Source organism: Empidonax traillii, unplaced genomic scaffold, assembly GCF_003031625.1.
Source record: "Empidonax traillii isolate 1590-97213 ecotype Southwest subspecies unplaced genomic scaffold, ASM303162v1 scaffold91:size2966241, whole genome shotgun sequence".
In the NCBI taxonomy this organism is placed as follows: domain Eukaryota; kingdom Metazoa; phylum Chordata; class Aves; order Passeriformes; family Tyrannidae; genus Empidonax; species Empidonax traillii.
Window position 1 is genome coordinate 466,369 of NW_020955284.1, and position 16,468 is coordinate 482,836.

At 48.6% G+C, this 16,468-nt stretch overlaps 1 protein-coding gene across 9 annotated transcripts in view; it reads left to right on the top strand.

Moving 5' to 3' along the window:
• Window positions 1–16,468, top strand: part of KCNQ2 (potassium voltage-gated channel subfamily Q member 2) — a 68,312-nt gene that overhangs the window by 27,819 nt on the left and 24,025 nt on the right. For 7 of the 9 annotated variants that reach the window (XM_027881586.1, XM_027881587.1, XM_027881590.1 and 4 more), the window contains exons 6-11: window positions 1,378–1,488; window positions 2,376–2,471; window positions 3,192–3,286; window positions 6,696–6,725; window positions 11,120–11,188; window positions 13,073–13,102. In XM_027881586.1, coding sequence (XP_027737387.1) covers window positions 1,378–1,488; window positions 2,376–2,471; window positions 3,192–3,286; window positions 6,696–6,725; window positions 11,120–11,188; window positions 13,073–13,102 — 431 coding nt within the window. The remainder of the gene's footprint in view (window positions 1–1,377; window positions 1,489–2,375; window positions 2,472–3,191; window positions 3,287–6,695; window positions 6,726–11,119; window positions 11,189–13,072; window positions 13,103–16,468) is intronic. The other 2 variants (XM_027881591.1, XM_027881594.1) reach the window with 1 other exon arrangement.

Sequence of the window (16,468 nt, forward strand, 5' to 3'; positions counted from 1 at the left end):
GCCTTCAGCAGAGGATTAATGCTCTGCATTTTGGGATGCAGAGATGCACCAGACTCTTTTGCTGCTGAGAAGCTCATAAAAAAACCTGAACTTCAGTAAAATAAATAGTTTCTGTCATTATCCAGCTTATGATTCCAGTACAGACAGATGTTAAGAGATGGGATAAATCAAATTTCAGGTTCATATACTCATCCCTTTGTTGATCTTGCTGCATCCAATCCTAGTAGTTGTCTATAGAAATTATTAAAAAATTATAAACAAACTTTGCAGTGTTTATGCAGAGAGCATTGCTCCGACTTTGTGTTTCAGTAAGAATGAGGCATGTAGACACATTTTTTAACCACTTTGTCAAAATAGCATCTAATTGATAAGGCTTTTAGTGGGTCCAATTAAAAGGCACTTTGGGATCATACTTCCATTTGTGTACAAGTGATTTTCTTCTGAATGAAATGCATATTTCCAATGCCACATCAATGTGGTGTCAGATCCCATCCCCGGGGCCAGCTCTGTCCTTGGAGGTTGTGGGACAGGGATAACCTTCCATGTGTCACAGGGTCCTTTGGGATCAGAAGTCTCAAAGATGTTTCTAATCAGACCACCCCTCCCTGCCTTGCCCTGCCAGATTCAGGCTCTCCAAATCCTCTTGGAAGCCCTGAGGGAATACCCAGCATTTCCCACTGCTGATGTCTGTGGACTGAAGTGGGAAAAGGTGTCTTCTCCTGCAGTTTAACATCCAAGGGATTCTGTCTCCAGCAAATCTCTCAGATCTTTCCCCGAAACACAGACAGCAACTTCCCAGCTCTCTTTTGCTGCATTGCAAAAATGCTGAGGAGGGGAAAAAAACATTCCTAAATGAGGTGGTATGAAAGAGCCGTAATTCATCCTCTTGGCCTAATAGGCTGTTTTTAAATAGGAAGGGAGACCAGCTAATAGGCACTGCTGGGAGGATTGGGAACAAGCAGAATCAGGTCTTTATGCATGCAAATAGCCCTGCCTGCTTTCCTGAGATGCCGAAAGGGAGTTTGGGGGAACGGTGCCGGTTTGCTTCCCCTGCCGAAGGCACAACCCCGTCTCCCGGGGGAGGTTCCGATCTGCCGCCAGCCTCTGCACCAGATGGCAGCTCTCTCTGTGACAGCAAAAGGCACAGAAAATGCTCCCAACTGGTGTGAAAACCCGGCAGGTGAGCAGGGCGGGTGTCAGGGCATCTGCATCCTGCGGGGTTGCCCATCCCTGCTTGGTGCTCCCGGTCCCCGAGCTGCGCCTTGCCTCGGTCAGCTCGGGGCGCACGCTGATCCCGGCTCCTCCGTGTCCCACTCGGGTGTTGCAGGAGTCTTGGCAGTGTTGTTTCAGTTTTGGGCACTCATCTCCTCCCTGCAGATCACTCTCACCACCATTGGCTACGGGGACAAGTACCCACAGACCTGGAACGGGCGGCTGCTGGCGGCGACCTTCACACTCATCGGCGTCTCCTTCTTCGCCCTCCCTGCCGTAAGTGGGAGGGTGCTGGGAGTGAGGTCTCACAGTGGGAGGGGAGCTGAGCTCACCTCTCCCTTACCCCCAGACCCTGGAGATGGTGGCACTGCAACAGCTGCATCCAGCAATGCGATGCACCCTCCTGGCTGCAATGGTCTGTGGCTTGAGAATCAGAAAATTAGGGGGAAAAGAGCAAATTCTGTCTGAACAGCCACAGTTTGGGCACTTAGAGCAAACTTTGATGGAAATTCTAGATTTGGCTCTGCACAAATATATTTATTGAAGCAATATAAAGCATTTTTTTTTTCCCTCAACGGGCTGTTCTTGGGGGTAATTAAGAAGGTAAATTTAGATTGGATATTAGGCAGAAATTCTTCCCTGTGAGGGTGGTGATGCCCTGGCACAGGTTGCCCAGAGAAGCTGTGGGTGCCCCATCGAGGCCAGGTTGGACAGGGCTCTGAGCAGCCTGGTCTAGTGGAAGGTGTCCCTTTCCATGGCAGGGGGGTGAAGGAGATGAGCTTTAAGGTCCCTTCCAACCCAAACCAGTCTATGATTCTATGATTACATAATTTCAGCAAATCACTCACACATGCATTTCAGAGTGCTGCACTGATCTGGATCCCTGTGAGGATAACTTGCTGAATGCCAACACTCTGGGGTTATTTTGTATTTTAGCAGCTGGCTGGAGGTCGTTTGGGAAAAGCTGCAATTCCAGTGGGTGCCAGCAAAGTCTGCTGCCCCTTGGAGGGTGCCTGCCAAGGCTGCTGGGGTGGAGGCTCCTTCCTTTATGTTTGAAGCAAAAAATGAGCCAGAAAAAAAACTTTGGAGAGAAAGCTGGCCCAAACTTTCAAGTGAAAGCTGAGCTAAACCCCTGCTAACTGCAAATCGTTGTTCTCTTCCAGGGCATCTTGGGGTCGGGGTTTGCTCTGAAGGTTCAAGAGCAGCATCGACAAAAACACTTTGAGAAGAGGCGAAACCCGGCAGCGGGCCTGATCCAGGTGAGGATCACATCCAAGGAGCCTTGAGGTTACATTGTCCTGGTTCTGGGGGGCTTAATAGACTTTTAGAAGTTGGGGAGGAGACAGGCTGGGGAAAAATGGGGCCGTGTGTTTAAGGTGTGAGACAGCAGCTGGTGACTGGTTTTGTCTGGGAATAAATGCCAGGAAATCAGCCATGGGAAAATAGCATATGTGGCAGGGAATCTAGGGGAGGAAAGGAATGAAATTCAGCCCAGCACAGCAAGACAAATGCATTAGGACAGTCTGTTTCCACTCATTCTTTTTCCCCAAAGAGAATATTTATACTGATATAAAATTACATTTGGGAGCATTTTCTTCGTGATAACAGATGTCCGTGCAGAAGGTTGGCCTTGGTGTACATCTTGGAGATTTGGAAGTAGTCATTTTGCATTCCCCTGCTCCTCCCTTTCCAAATTTTTAACTCCTTAATAGGCAACAACACCCATTTCATCCTTGCCCTCAGCCTGCCAGTGCGTGCCTGAGACCCACAGAACTTTTAACCGGGCTCACATGGTGAGGAGTGTCATGGTACCACCCCAAATTTGTCACGTGTCAGATCAAGGGAGAGTAGAGGCAACACGCTGGATCCATCCAACAGAAAACAAGAGGGGGGAGACAAAGCTGGCAGAGGTTTATGAACCTGAGAGTGGTGCTGGCCATGCCTGGGTCTACAACCCCGCTGGGTCTTGTCCTCCACAGGCGGCTTGGAGATTTTATGCCACCAACCTGTCCCGGACGGACCTGCACTCCACCTGGCAGTACTACGAGCGCACCGTCACCGTCCCCATGTACAGGTACCTCCTCCTCCAGCTTCCTCTTCCACTGCCTTCTTTGTGATGCCACTGCCTCCATAGTTATTTCTGTTATCCAGATATATAGTTTCATTTATTTGTTTCCGTTTTTTTCATTGAAAAAGGTGATTTCAAGAGGCTCTTAAGGGCTGGCGTAGGCTTTGTCTTTTGGAGTTTTTTTTTTGCTTTGTATTTTTTGTTGTATTTCTTTTTGACTTGATTTTAATTTTCATGTTGCCTTTTTTTTTTCCCCCCTTTCTTTTTTCCCATGTCTCTCTGTGTTGTACATGCTCTTCTTTTCCCCTTTATTTCTCCATGTCTGCTGGTAGTTGCATTGTGTTGTGACAGTTGCCGTGCCCAGGTGTGAAGACCTCCCTCCGAGCTGCTCTGGATCGTAGGTAAACGCTGCCCTCACCCTACCTGCAGCTCCTCGTGCCCTTCCAGGCTCTTCTTGCTGGTCCAACTGGTCTCTAATGGTCCTTCTGCCTTTCAGCAAACTTCTCTCCCTCCTTTGACCAGCCTGGCACTCTCCCAGGTGCATTTGCCCTGTGTCCTCCTTTCCTTTCCTTTCTTTTTTTTTTTTTCTCTGAGAGGAGGAAAACCAACTCAGGATTCAGTGAGCGATTTCCCATTTCTTATATTTCCTTTATCTGTCCCAGTCTGTTGACAGGAGTAGGGAAGGATGGTGGAGCCATGATGGATGAGGCAGATAAACACCACTGAGTTTTGGCAGCATCCATCTGCCTTGCTTTACCTGCTCTACTTGCCATTGTACCCAGGCATTTTGTTAAGGTGAAACGACACAGGGTAGAGCAGTGCTGTGGGAATTCACAGCCTCTTGGAATTTGGAGCTTCATGGAGGTGGGGACAGAGTTCCCTGCCATACCTCAGTGCCCTCCAGGACATGGGGAAGCACTGCATCCTTTGTGTCCCTCTTGGGCTTGGTGGTATCTAAGCAGGAGGCTTCCTCAGAAGCTAAAATGCAGTGTGTTGCTGTTCATTTTCACTCTGTGAAATGCCCTGCATCCTGCATCCCTTTCTGGTGTGTTTTAGGGGGCTACCCAGGTCCCTTTGGGTTTGTAGCAGGGTTGGACATCATTAGATATTCCAGTGGGTTTTTGTTGGGCGTGGTGGGGCTCCCTGTGCCCCATCTCCCTGCTCCCACACAGGGCTGTGTCCAGCACTGGATTGTGCCAGTGCAGGTATCATCCCTGCCTGTTTTTTCCTGAGTTACTGTTGTCTTTTAGCCCTCGGGCAGGCAGTCTGGATGTATTTCCTGGGGTAAGCATTAGTGCATATTTGAAACACAGCAGCCAGACTCTTAACCCAGCATAAAAACCTGTTGGAAGTCACATTGTTGTGGTCAGTAAGTTTTTATTGGATTCATTCCCAGTGTGTGTCTGATTGGTTGCTTTTTCCCTGGAAATTTATGATCCAACTTCAAGATGTTGTCTAAAAAACCCAAAACAACAACAACAACCCAACAAAACAGAACACAAAGCTGTTTTCCAATAGCATTAAACTCACCCATTGAAGCTCTCCCTCCCAGTATCTGACCTTCTGGCTGTACCTTTGCAGCAGTGGCTGGGATCAGCTACTGGAGAGGGTGAGGATGCAGCCTGGCCCAAAGTCCGCTGCAAACTGCAGACACCCAGAGCTGTTTTTCAGTGGATTTTGCCAGGTTTTAATTCTCTTTGAACTACTGAACTGACCATGCAGCCAGACATGCAGTGACACCCTTTTGATTGCAGAGTACCACGCTAATTACCTGTTACTTAATCCCCTTGTTAAAACCTGTGTTTCCACCGAGCTGGTCTGCAGGAAGAGAACTAAGCTTAAAGAGCTCCAGGAGGGGCTAAATAAAAACTTTAGGGAGGAGAAGGAGAAAACAGATGTAGTTCAAAGAGACCACTTATCTTGAGTAAAAAACCAGGGCAGATTAGTAGCAGGGTTGTAGCAGTTTTGCTGGCTGATGCTGCGGATGCTGCTCAGCCCCACTCAGCAGTGTCACCCTGGGCTTCCCTGGCATGGGTTTCACTGCAGTGCCAGCTTCTCCCTTAAATCCCAGCTCCTGTTTGTGCACAAGTGAAGTGAAAATCACTTGACCGAGTGAGCTGTGGGTTCGCTGATGGATTCAGGTGTGAGTCAAATTGCATTTTTTACCAGGAAAGCCGTGAACACCTTCTGAATATATTTTGGATGCACCCAGAAAAATTAATTTTTTTTTTTTTTAAATTTTTAAAAAGGGAGTAACTGCATGTTCTGGCTGCAGGTTCCATCACTCACACTGACCATCTCTCCTTGCCCACCCACTTTCCTGAGCCAACTGGCAGGCACTGGCAGCCCTGTGCTGGTGCTGGTGCAGCCGTGGCAGCACGTCAAGCCCAGCACCCTGTTAAAGTGCTGGCTGCTGACACGTGTCTGCAACGCACAGTGTGGTTTGGAAGTGGGTTGGAGGAACCCAGTATCCCCCTCCCTGGTGCCCCTGGGGGTGATCTGCAATCACCAGTACCTTGGCACCCTTTCTGCTCAACATCAGGCTGCTTATTCCTCATAGCAGGAGCCCTGTGCCTTTAGCTCATCTGTCTTCCCAAGGCATCTCTGAAAAGGCTTGGCTGCTTGATAGGAGCAAATTGTTACACATGCCTTGGAGGAGCTCACGTGGCTCCAGAACATCACTCAAATCACTGCAGGAGAGCTGCTCTAACTTGTTTGGGGAAAATGTGGTGGCTTCTTAGAGAATCTCAGATTTGATCTTTAAATCCAAAATGTGGTAGAACCAAATCTGAAATATGCACGAGGCTTCTGTGTGTGCAGGTGTGGCTTGGGTTGTGATGCCTGAATAGCTTGGTGCACTCAGACATCCTAACCTGTTCTGCATCAGCCACTGCATTTACTGGGGGGAAAAAAAAAAAGTTTGCTCTCATTGTCACTCATGAGAGCAGAGCCTTGATCTCAACTACATTCACATATTGGTCTTCACTAAAAAAAATACCACAAACCCATGGGGCACATCCTGCCCAGGTCAGCAGCCCAGCCCGAGGAGCTCCTGGCTGGTGGGGACCGAGGGCTGTGGGTGTCCCATGGAAGGTCTCTGGGAGGCCCCCACACTTTCTCCGCTCTGTGGTGCCCGTTTGCTCTTGGAGCAAGGTGCCAGCTGCCTGTCCCCGAGGGTGACACGGGTGTGTGGCGGTTTCTGAGCCAGCCACAGCGGGAGCGAGCTCAGTCCACGTTCCCGTGCTCACCCGTGAGCCTGGCCACAGCATCTGCTCCCGGGGAGACACTTCGTTCATATGCTAATTTTCTTTATTCTGTTTCTTTTTCCCCTTTCCTCCACCCCACCTCTTTCCCCCCCCCCCTGTTTTTCTTTCTCTTATCCCTTTGGTTTTCTTTGGTGAAAACTCTTGAAAAGCACGCAAACGCAAACGTATGGTGCCTCCAGGTATGAAGTGCATGTGGCTCTGAAAGTGTGTGTCATGTCACTCCTTGTTCTTCATTTGGGACTGTAATATGCAAAACCTTGAATTAAAAAAAAAAAAGAAAAAGAAAAGAAACCTCTGAAGATGAGTTTTTTCAAAGGAATGAGTGAAAGCCCAAAGCAGACGCCCCTACCTGCTACTGACAGACTAACCCCATGCACCTCCATGTCCGTTTTAGCTATTGGTACACTCAAGTGTTGGGAAACTCTGCCAAAATAGTGATGTAAGGAAGGAGAATGGGAGAGTGCTTGATAAGCTTGCTTTTTTTAAGGATGATTTCTTGATGGTCTTACCCAACTCCTCCAATCCATGCAACGCTTAACAGGGAAACGTCCCCGTCCATAATTCCATTTCCCTCTGGCATCACTCCTGCGTGTTCCCTTTCTCCAGCCCTTTTTTCCCACCCTTCATTGTATCATTTATCTGGCTCTATGCTCTGTTCCCACCCAGTAATACTGACTTTGATGAGTTTCCTGGTGTGGTGGCACCATGGGACCCATCAGTGGGAGCACAGAATAAAATCTCCACAGCAGCTGTGCCTGCTTTTGAGGACAGCATGTGGAGGAGAGAAAGATCTGGGATGCTAAACTGAAATAATCATTCATTTCTTTGAGTAATCCAGTCTGATTTTTGGGAAAAAGATGTTTCATCTCAGCAGGACTTTTCCATTTCAGTTTTTTCTTCCAAGACCGACCTAGAGCCAAGCAGTTATTAGCCACAGTTATTCAATCTGGGACTTAACCTTTTGGGATCAATCCAAATGCAAAGACCTGGATGTGGCTGTGCAAGATTTATGATAAATAATGTTATCTCAGGTTCTGCAGAAAGGAGTAGATTTGCAAATCACAGGCGTATTTTATATGAGATGGGTATCTGAAGGTGTAGTCAAGTTAATATTTTAAGATGGGGAATAAATGACTTGCATTTCAAGACTGCAGGCCAAGCTCTCTTTTTAGAGCAGTTTAAATCCTCACTAGATGCAGTAATGCCATTAGAGCTGATGTGATTTAGTGTCTGATTTCCAAACCTAGCACCAGTTTTCACAGATGTAAGTTTTATAGCCTTAGTAAATCACACTTACTGCTCTGTGTGCTTAATTTACAACAAATTGCATCAATGAACTGCAAGTATAATATTAAAAATATATTTTCCTGTTGTGCTGAACAACAGCCTGTTTTGAGAATCAGACATTTTTCTACTGCTAGGAGTGAAATAAGAATGTGTCACTTCCATCCCATTTGTTGTAATAAAGTATTTTATGAGTTTCATAAATGTTTTCAGTTGTGAAAAATAGCTTTAACTGGAGACATAAAGTCATGCTTAGGGTAAAAATTGGCTGCTCACAGGGACTCCAGCATAGCATGGAGACTCATTTAGGTCCCCATCCCATTCCAGAATCCATCTCCTTGCTGCTCTCTCCCTAATTGTTCCTACTGGGACTGTTCAAAAAAATCATCATCGTCTCTGTGTGCGTGTCGTGGTGTGTGCGCGTCTGTGTACGCTCCCCCCGTGTTGTGTCCTGCTGCCCTCCTTGTGTCGTGGGGTTCTGGTGGTGTCCTGGCCCGAGGCATGATATCCCCAGTGTCCCCTAATGCTTGAAAGTTATCTGTGCTGCCAGGAATAGCGAGTCTGCCTTCCCTCTGGATGTGGTAGCCGGCACCTGGAGTTGGTGTGGTGTTCCTCTGTGCTGCTCTGGGCGGGGTGATGGAAGCAGCTCCGGGTTCCCCTGCAGCAGTGTTTTTGTGGTGGGTGGCATGAGCTGTGTGTGTTCCCTGGTGTGCAGAGCTCCTCACCCAGCTCCCCCTTAACCAAGACATGCTTCCCTTGCTAACAAGTGACACACGGACCAGGAGGAGAGAGAGAAAACAAGAGGTGCCCCAGCCAGGGGTGCTTTCTGCACGGCTCTGGAGGACAAGGTGGCACCTGCATCACCTGCCCCCTGGGCACACGCACACGCCAGGGCAGCATTCCATGGCAAAGCTCACTCAGTGAGCTGCTCAGAGTTCTGCCTCTTTTGTTTGTTTGTTTTTGAGGTTCTGGAGAAATGGTGCGATGCAGTAGCTGTTCCCCAGGCTGCTCTTGCAGTTACAGGTTAGGCTGAGCATTTAATTGAGATTAAATTTCAGGTCAAGTACGCAGATGAGTTTACACCTATTTTTAATAATTATTATTATTTTGGTAAAATATTGCCTATTTCCTCCTCATATGTACCAGGCCCATCAACCAACCACAGAAATAGTGAATTTCTGTGTTTGCTGTGTCTGTGCCTTTGCATGGAAACATCTGTAGTGGCCCAAGCGGTGGTCGCCCTCAGCACAGTGCAGACCATGGGCTAGTGCAAACGAAGTAGCTCCTTTTGGAATCCTGAATCCTTCAATCTAGTGAGCTAATGAGCTCTTCAGCTGAGACTTGCATGAGTGAGAGCCCTGGATCTGTGATCCCAGCTGAGAAGCTAACTAACTCACCAAAGAACAGTTGTGCACCCTTCATTAGCTGCTGAGTACACTTTGTGCTTGATTTTATGCACCACCTCTCCCATCTTGGAATGAATCTCCAAACCCTACAGTGGGTTTGAAGGGAGGTGACAGCCCAGCACTCCTGCACTGCTCCACTGAACCAAGGTCAGCATCATCCTGACGACTGGAGTGAAGAGGATCATTAATTCAGCAGATGAGGATGTGCTTTTCTCTGGATGGAAGCGAACAGAGCCGGACTGGGGAGCCAAGCCAAAATTTTCAGGCCTATTTTTGTTCTTTTCTCCATACTTAGAATTGGAAAATTTTCTGATTGCCTCAATCTTGTGAACACCAAATCTCTGCTGAGCAACTGTGGTTTTGAGGATAAGTTTCGTGCATGCAGAGAAGAGGCTTTTCCAGTTGGTTGCCTTTTTTTATTTTTTTTTTTTTTTAAGTGTGAAACGATTGGTCTCATAATGGCTGAAAGAATGTGGGCATGAATATCTCTGCCTTTATTTTACAGTAAGCTGGAGCCCCGTTTCTTACAGCACCTCAGCTGAGACCGCTCTGTTAGTCTGCAAGCCCCTGCACTCCTTTCCTTTCAGCCCTGAGTTGCAGTTTTGTGATAGTTTGAGTAGATCCTTCTTGCTTGGCTCATTTTCCAGCCAAGTCATAACTGCAGGCTGTCTTGGGGCTGTGGCATTTTGGGTTGGATGTGGGCAGGCACAGGCAGCCTGTTCCCAGCCTCCAGCAGCCCCTGGTCCTTCCCTTCATCCCTGAGACACTTGTCACCAGCGTGACCCGAGGCAGCTGCTGTGCTGACCCTGCCCCCTCTGGGCACACTGGTGGCATGTGGCATTTCCACAGTTTGACAAGGGCACGCTGGTGGCCCGGGGGGGGATTTTGCAGCCAGTCATGAGATGAACACTGTTGGCCTTGACCCTGAAAGCAGAGCCCCCTAAGTGAGCTTTTAAGCAGATGCTGCTCTTCCCAGCCATGTGCAGCCTTCTCTGTCCTCCCCCCCGGACACCTCCAGCTTATGTTTCTCTGGGTTGAAAACCTGGCTGTGAATATCAGCATTAAATATTTATGGAGCAAGCCCCAGCCTCGCAGGGTCTGAGGGAAGAAACCAAAAGTGGATGTAGAAGCTAATTCAATGGCTTTTAGCACAAAAGCAGGATAGGCCACAGGGTATTTGTTCTTTGAGTTTTTTTTTTTAATTATTAACCAGGATTCCCACCATCAGGTTCTTTTTTTGTCACTGAGAAAGGAAGGAAGCCCGTGGTTCCTAGAAGGCAATGATACAGGATTTTGCCTCATTCTGCGGTAAAACCTGACATGGACAGTAGAGAATTGGTTAAACTTGACCCTGGAGCACACTGCCATTTCTCCTGGGATGGTCACAACCTGAGGTCCCTGTTTTCTCTGCTCCTTCCCCTGCCTCCCCACATTCCCAAGAGCAGCAGGGTTGAGTTTTCCCATTTTGCCCCACAACTGGAGTTTCTGCTTAGCACACATCCAAAGTGCTGACCTCCAACCACAGCAATGCCAACCTGCCAGACTACAGGTGGTGAAACAGCTCTGCTGAAACACCACTGGGCTGCCCAGGAACCCTGGCACCCACTTGGTTTTTGGGAGGTTCAAAATCCAATGGTGCAGACAAGTTTCTCTCTCTCTCTTGCTGTCTCTTTCTCTCTCTTACCCCACTGCTCTGCCTTAGGACACTGTTGGAAGTAGCAGCCAAATCTCCCTCCATCCTTCCCAAGCTGTCCCCCAGTTGCTGTTGGTGGCACAAAGCTGGTTCTGGTTGAAAGGATGGGGCAGCGGGGGAAGTTGCCAAGACAGGAGGCTCTGGAATCAGCTCTGCCTGTGTATTAATGGCTTTTGTTTTCTCCCTCTAGACTAATCCCTCCTCTGAACCAGCTGGAGCTCCTGAGGAACCTGAAGAGCAAGTCGGGACTGACATTCAGGTTAGCAACAGAGTTAAGAGAGTTTGGAAAGCACACACTTTGCCACCTTTTTCTTTTTTTTTTTTTTTTTCCTTTTCTCTTTTACCTTCCTGGCTTTTGCATACAGACAGCCTTGAAGATGTGAGAGGTTTGACAGCTGGTCCCCCATGGGTCCTTCGGTGACCTCCTCCCTGTCACTCTCCCATTCTCTACATGAATTCCTCTTCAGCCTCTCTTGGCTCTGGAGCTATGTCACAGTGCTTGACTGACAATGAAAAGTTGTACTCTCAAAGGGGATGGTTGAGGTAGGGATCCCGGTTTTCCTCTGACCTTTTTGCTCCTCAACACCCTCAGAGGAGATTCAGGCTCACGATGTGTGAACTGGTTCTCTGTTCCCTCCAGTGAGAGCAGACAATATTGCAGCAGTGAGAAATTTTTACTAAATTTGCTGTGGTAAGGTATAGAAGCATATCCCAGAAAGCCAGGAGTCCTGCAGCTTCACCCTGTGCTCAGGAGGGGTAATTCATGGGGTTTTAAGCAGTCAACCCTGCCCTGTTGGTGAATGGGGAGCCTGCAAATTTCTGCAGACATCCAAGAGGGATGAAGAGATGCTGGCTGTGCTGGTGGGCATCAAGGCCAGCTGGGGATGCCCTGGATGGGACCTGCCCTGGGCTGTGGGCCTCAGCAAAGAATAGAGATCTGTAGACCCCTGGGTCAGCCTGAAAGCATTAAAATATGACTATCTGAGCTAGTGACTGAGGTTGGGCTTCCAAACTTTTCTGAGCAAGGAGCAGAGGGTGGAGGGGGGATTGTTTTAGTCTCTCCAGGCTGCTGCATTTAGCCAAAGAGAGAGGGGTCAGGGTCTGTGCAGGTCTCAGCAGTCACTGCTGAGTAGTGGCAGGGTCAGGGCTGGTACAGCATCACGCTCAGAGGGCATCTGTGTTAGGGGAGATAGATCTGTATCTGCTGAGAAACACAGTCTGTTCCCTCTCTTGAGAGGCTGCAGGGGCGAGGCTGATTGGGGTCCCACACTAAGTGCAGGTCCCCATTGTGTAGAGGTTGTGAACGGGGGTAGTTGAAGGCAGAACAGGTTTTCCTCGTTGCTGGAGGGAAATACCACCACGATGCCTGGTCAGTGAAGGTGAGATTTTTTTTTCAGTGTGGCCTTAGCATGGCTTGCAGTGTCGTGACTGCCCTTTTGCAGGTGTTCAGCTCTCTTTGTCCTCAATGATTTTTCAGGGCAATCAAGTTTGGGATCTCAGGAGGAAACCACATAACAAAAATTGTGGCGTTCCAGTTCCTCCATGTAGCCTTTGCCAATTACTTTGGTAAAGTAGCTGCCAAAGGCTTTGGAGGCAGAAACCCCACCTGAACTGTCAGATGTCAGGGCAAGGGTCCATGCTGCTTTCCACCCACGGGCCCCTCCCTGCACCCTGTGCTGGCACTGCGGTGTGAATCCATGATCCAGATATCTGACATTGGCTCTGTCCCAAGAATGCAGGATCATGGGAGCCATTCAAACCCTTCCCCGTGTGCAGAAACATCAGGACAGTGCATTTCCAAAGGAAGGGGGCCGCTCTCTGAGCCCACAGAAGTCCTCCTGTGCTCACACAAATCACACGACCCTCGGGTGTCTCAGTCCTGCGTAGGCACAAGGATGGGTTGGGATAAACTCTTCAACCCTGTGCGTTGTATGTGTCTTCTCTGAGGTTGTGTGAGTCTCCAGTGATCTTCTGTCCAGGCCAGAAACTCCGGGAATTAAGTGCTCCTTTCCCTTTCTTCTGTCCACAACTTCCACTTAGTTGTACTGTTTGGTATTGTCGTTTTCGTTCTGTTTTAACAGTGAAGCAGCAACATCTTTTGCCACCTGACACCATGCTAATGTACTATTGCTTCTGTTTAAAGGAAAGAGCAGCAGCCCGAACCATCGCCAAGGTCTGTATCACTGCCAACACGCCATTCCCATGCATTCCCTGTAGATTTCTATGTGCGTGTGTGCGTGTGTGTACCATGTCGTGGCGCCATCGAGGGAAGCATTCTAGGTATTAACGTGCTTGTTCTGTGCTGTGCCAGTCCAATGTATCCACGTGTATGCTGGACCTTAAATCATATATCCTCCTTCCAGTCTGCCTCGGGCTGTAGCTGCGAGGGTAGCGAGGCTGTGGGAGGTAGGGAGAGCGGTGGCAGCACGGGCAGAGCTGGTGGACACTTACCCGGGGTGACAGCAGGGCTTTGGTTTATGCTTCTTTATTTTATTTCGTTGCTGGAGTCGTAGCTGGAGTAGCACAACACGGGCTCAGCGTGTGCCGAGGGGTAGGTGATGCTTTGCCCGTGTCTCCGTCACCCGAGGCCGTGGCTGGGCGGAGGTGACGCGGGAACACGAAGCCATCGCCGCGTCAGCGACTTCTCCCGAGCTCCTCTCGCTGCAGGGGCTGCGCGGACCTGCTGCTCCGTGGGACACAGGAGGGCTCTCTGACACAGCGTTGCATGTTAGAGACACCCCTTCTCTACCCCCTTTCCCTTTGGATTGAGGCACAGTCCCTGCTCCATCTTCCCTCCACGCCTCAAGTCCACGACGCAGAGCGTGGTCTGAAACGTAGCGAGCACTTTCCAAGGGCGGCCGTAAATCTCACCTGCGGGAGAGCTTTTCTCTGTTCACGTGTCCCAGGGAAAGCAACAGGGCTGGTGTTTGGGATACTTTTGGGATACTTTTCATCCTCTGAGAAGTATTTAATTCTGGGATTTTTTTTTTTTTTGTCCTATATTTTCCCAGTTCTTTTAAGAAGTAATCCTAGGACTGAATCTCTTTTTTATTTTCTCGGGTGAAGAGACACAGAACTGATGATCTGTGGAGATCATCTGCTTGGCTTTCAGACCTTCCATCTCACACCTCAAAACATAGCTTAAAGCCTAAATTTTCTGAGCAATGAATATGTTTTTCAGAAGTACAGCTAGAGCCTGGCATTCTGCAGATGTACCTCTCAGCCATGCCTTTTAGCTTATAAGAGGCCAGAAACTAATTTTTCCGTGGCATAAAAGCCAACCAGAGATATCTGGGTAGATACGGTGCTGACTAAAGAGTGGAAAATTTAATCTTTCCTCCTTCCTTCCTTCCCCTCTTCCCTCCCTCTTTTTTTTCTGTCTTTCATTTGAGCTTTTCTTTGCAAGCAGAACCTTTGTAGCATTCCATCCACTTTCCTGCCAAATAACCCAAATCTCCAAGATCATGTTTCAACTATCCAGATTTTTTTTTTTTTTTCCTATTTGGGGTCTCAAGTGTAGCTTGAGCAAAGACAGCCTCCATCCAGCATTATTAAAGCAGGCAACACTACATGGGAAGGGCTCTCTGGGAGCAGATCAAGGCTGAAATCTTGGCTACCTGCCTGTAGCATCAGGAGGGTCAGCATTTCAACCCAGGGTCTGGCTGCTCCACTGCTCTGTCTCAGCCAGTGATATACTTTGGATGCATTTCTTATTTTTGAATCTCAGTCCTGTCTTACAGGGTTCATATTCACCAGTTAAAACATAGGTTGTATACAGTATTTCTTTGTAGATGTTGCAGGTTTCTCCCTGTTCATTTTCCACATTGCCTTCTCAATCTTATGTCACAGAAAGAGGTAAAAATAGTCCTCCCCTGTCCTTTTCCAGAGTATTTTTTACTATATATAGGTCCTTCATCAGAGTCATTTCTAAATGCTGTTTCCTGCTCCTGTGGTGCATCTGTCTCTTGTGACACTGATGGGTTTTGTTGCTAAACCCAAACCCAGGAGGGCTTAAGCTGAGGGTCTGCAGCTGCCATGGCTGCAGATGGTATTAGAGTGTGTTCCATATTGTTTAGTTCAGCTGCCACAGCAGCACCAAAGCTCTATCCTTCTGTTTTGGTAGGATGATATCAGTTCTACCTGCTCCCACTGTCCTCTTTCTGCCTGACAATGTCTCAGACCTCAGGAAGGAATTCTGCATTAAGGGAGGACCAAATTACCTATTTTCCCCAACAAAATTTTCTGGATCTTTTCCATTCACATCCCAGATCTTCCACCCACTTTAATTTCTAGCAGCCTCCTGGAGATGCTCAGTGTGTCATCCTGCCCTTGGAAAAGAGAACTCATCCTGTTTCCCTGCCCACCCAATAGTTAATCACCCAGTTGCTGATGATGCTTCACTCAGGAAGCTCCTGGGGATGAATTGTCTCTCATAGCAGACCCCAGCTCCAAGCTTTTACTGCTTCAGCTGATAAAGGATTTGCCACTCTCCATTTCCATCGCTGTAAGGAAACAGTCTAACACCTGGAGATAGCTAGATCTTCCTCCAAGTTGTAGTGATGTGTAGGGAGTGGCTGATTTCCTATATCCCTCTTTCCATAATTGATACACCACAATCTTTACAGCAAATGAAACAGAGTTTTCTTACTATTTTGCATCTTAATATATTTTAAGTTTAGAGATTTAGAGAAGGGATGCTGGCACAGCTTTTGGGAATGTGCTGTGCGGGAAAAACATTGCCTTGTGAGGTCAAGGAGCATCCCAAACGTTCTGCCAGCACACAGGGTGGCTGTTGGGGTCATACCTGTTCACTGTGGTGATGCTGCCCTCTGACCCCGCTGCTGCTGTGGCTGTGCTGATTTCTGCCCAGACAGCGCTCAGAGAGCTGCTGCTGAGGGTGGGAGGATGTGAGGAGGTGATGGGCTTAGTGTTGCAGGGGCTTGGGGTCACCTGGAGTTACTCTGGCGTGGCTTTTGATGTGGTCTTGGCATAAAATGCGACAGCTGATCTGAGAGACAGGTTCTGTCCTTTCTCTATTGCTTCTGCTTTGCTTTCCACCACGAGCCTGCCTGAATCCATCTGAGATCGAGTGCTGGGAAAGCTCTGTGCTGACCTGCTCGGGGACCAGGAGCTCACCTCCCCCAGACCCGGAGCCCAGGCCGTGAGGAGCAGAAAAGAAAAGGCCTTTTTCTACGTGCCACATACCTCTTCCCCTCCTTTTATTTCCCTCCCTTTTTGAAAAAAGAAAAGCTTTCAGAGCCTCCTGTTACCTGTTGCTTTGGGTGTTGTGTCCACCCTGCCATCCACCCCGGCCGAGCAGTGCCCCCCTGCCCCTCCCCAGGCTGGCTGTGCTGCCAGGGCACTTAGAACCCACCACACCTCAGAGACCACTGCTTCATTCAGGGTCCAAATCGAATCCTCTCTGCCTCATATCCCCAGGGAGGTGGGGCTGCTCTATGGTGGGGCTTTCCTCACCCCTTCTGCTGCAGTAAAGCAGCAGAACAGAGTGGTAATGGGGTGTGATTACTCTTCTGTTAAT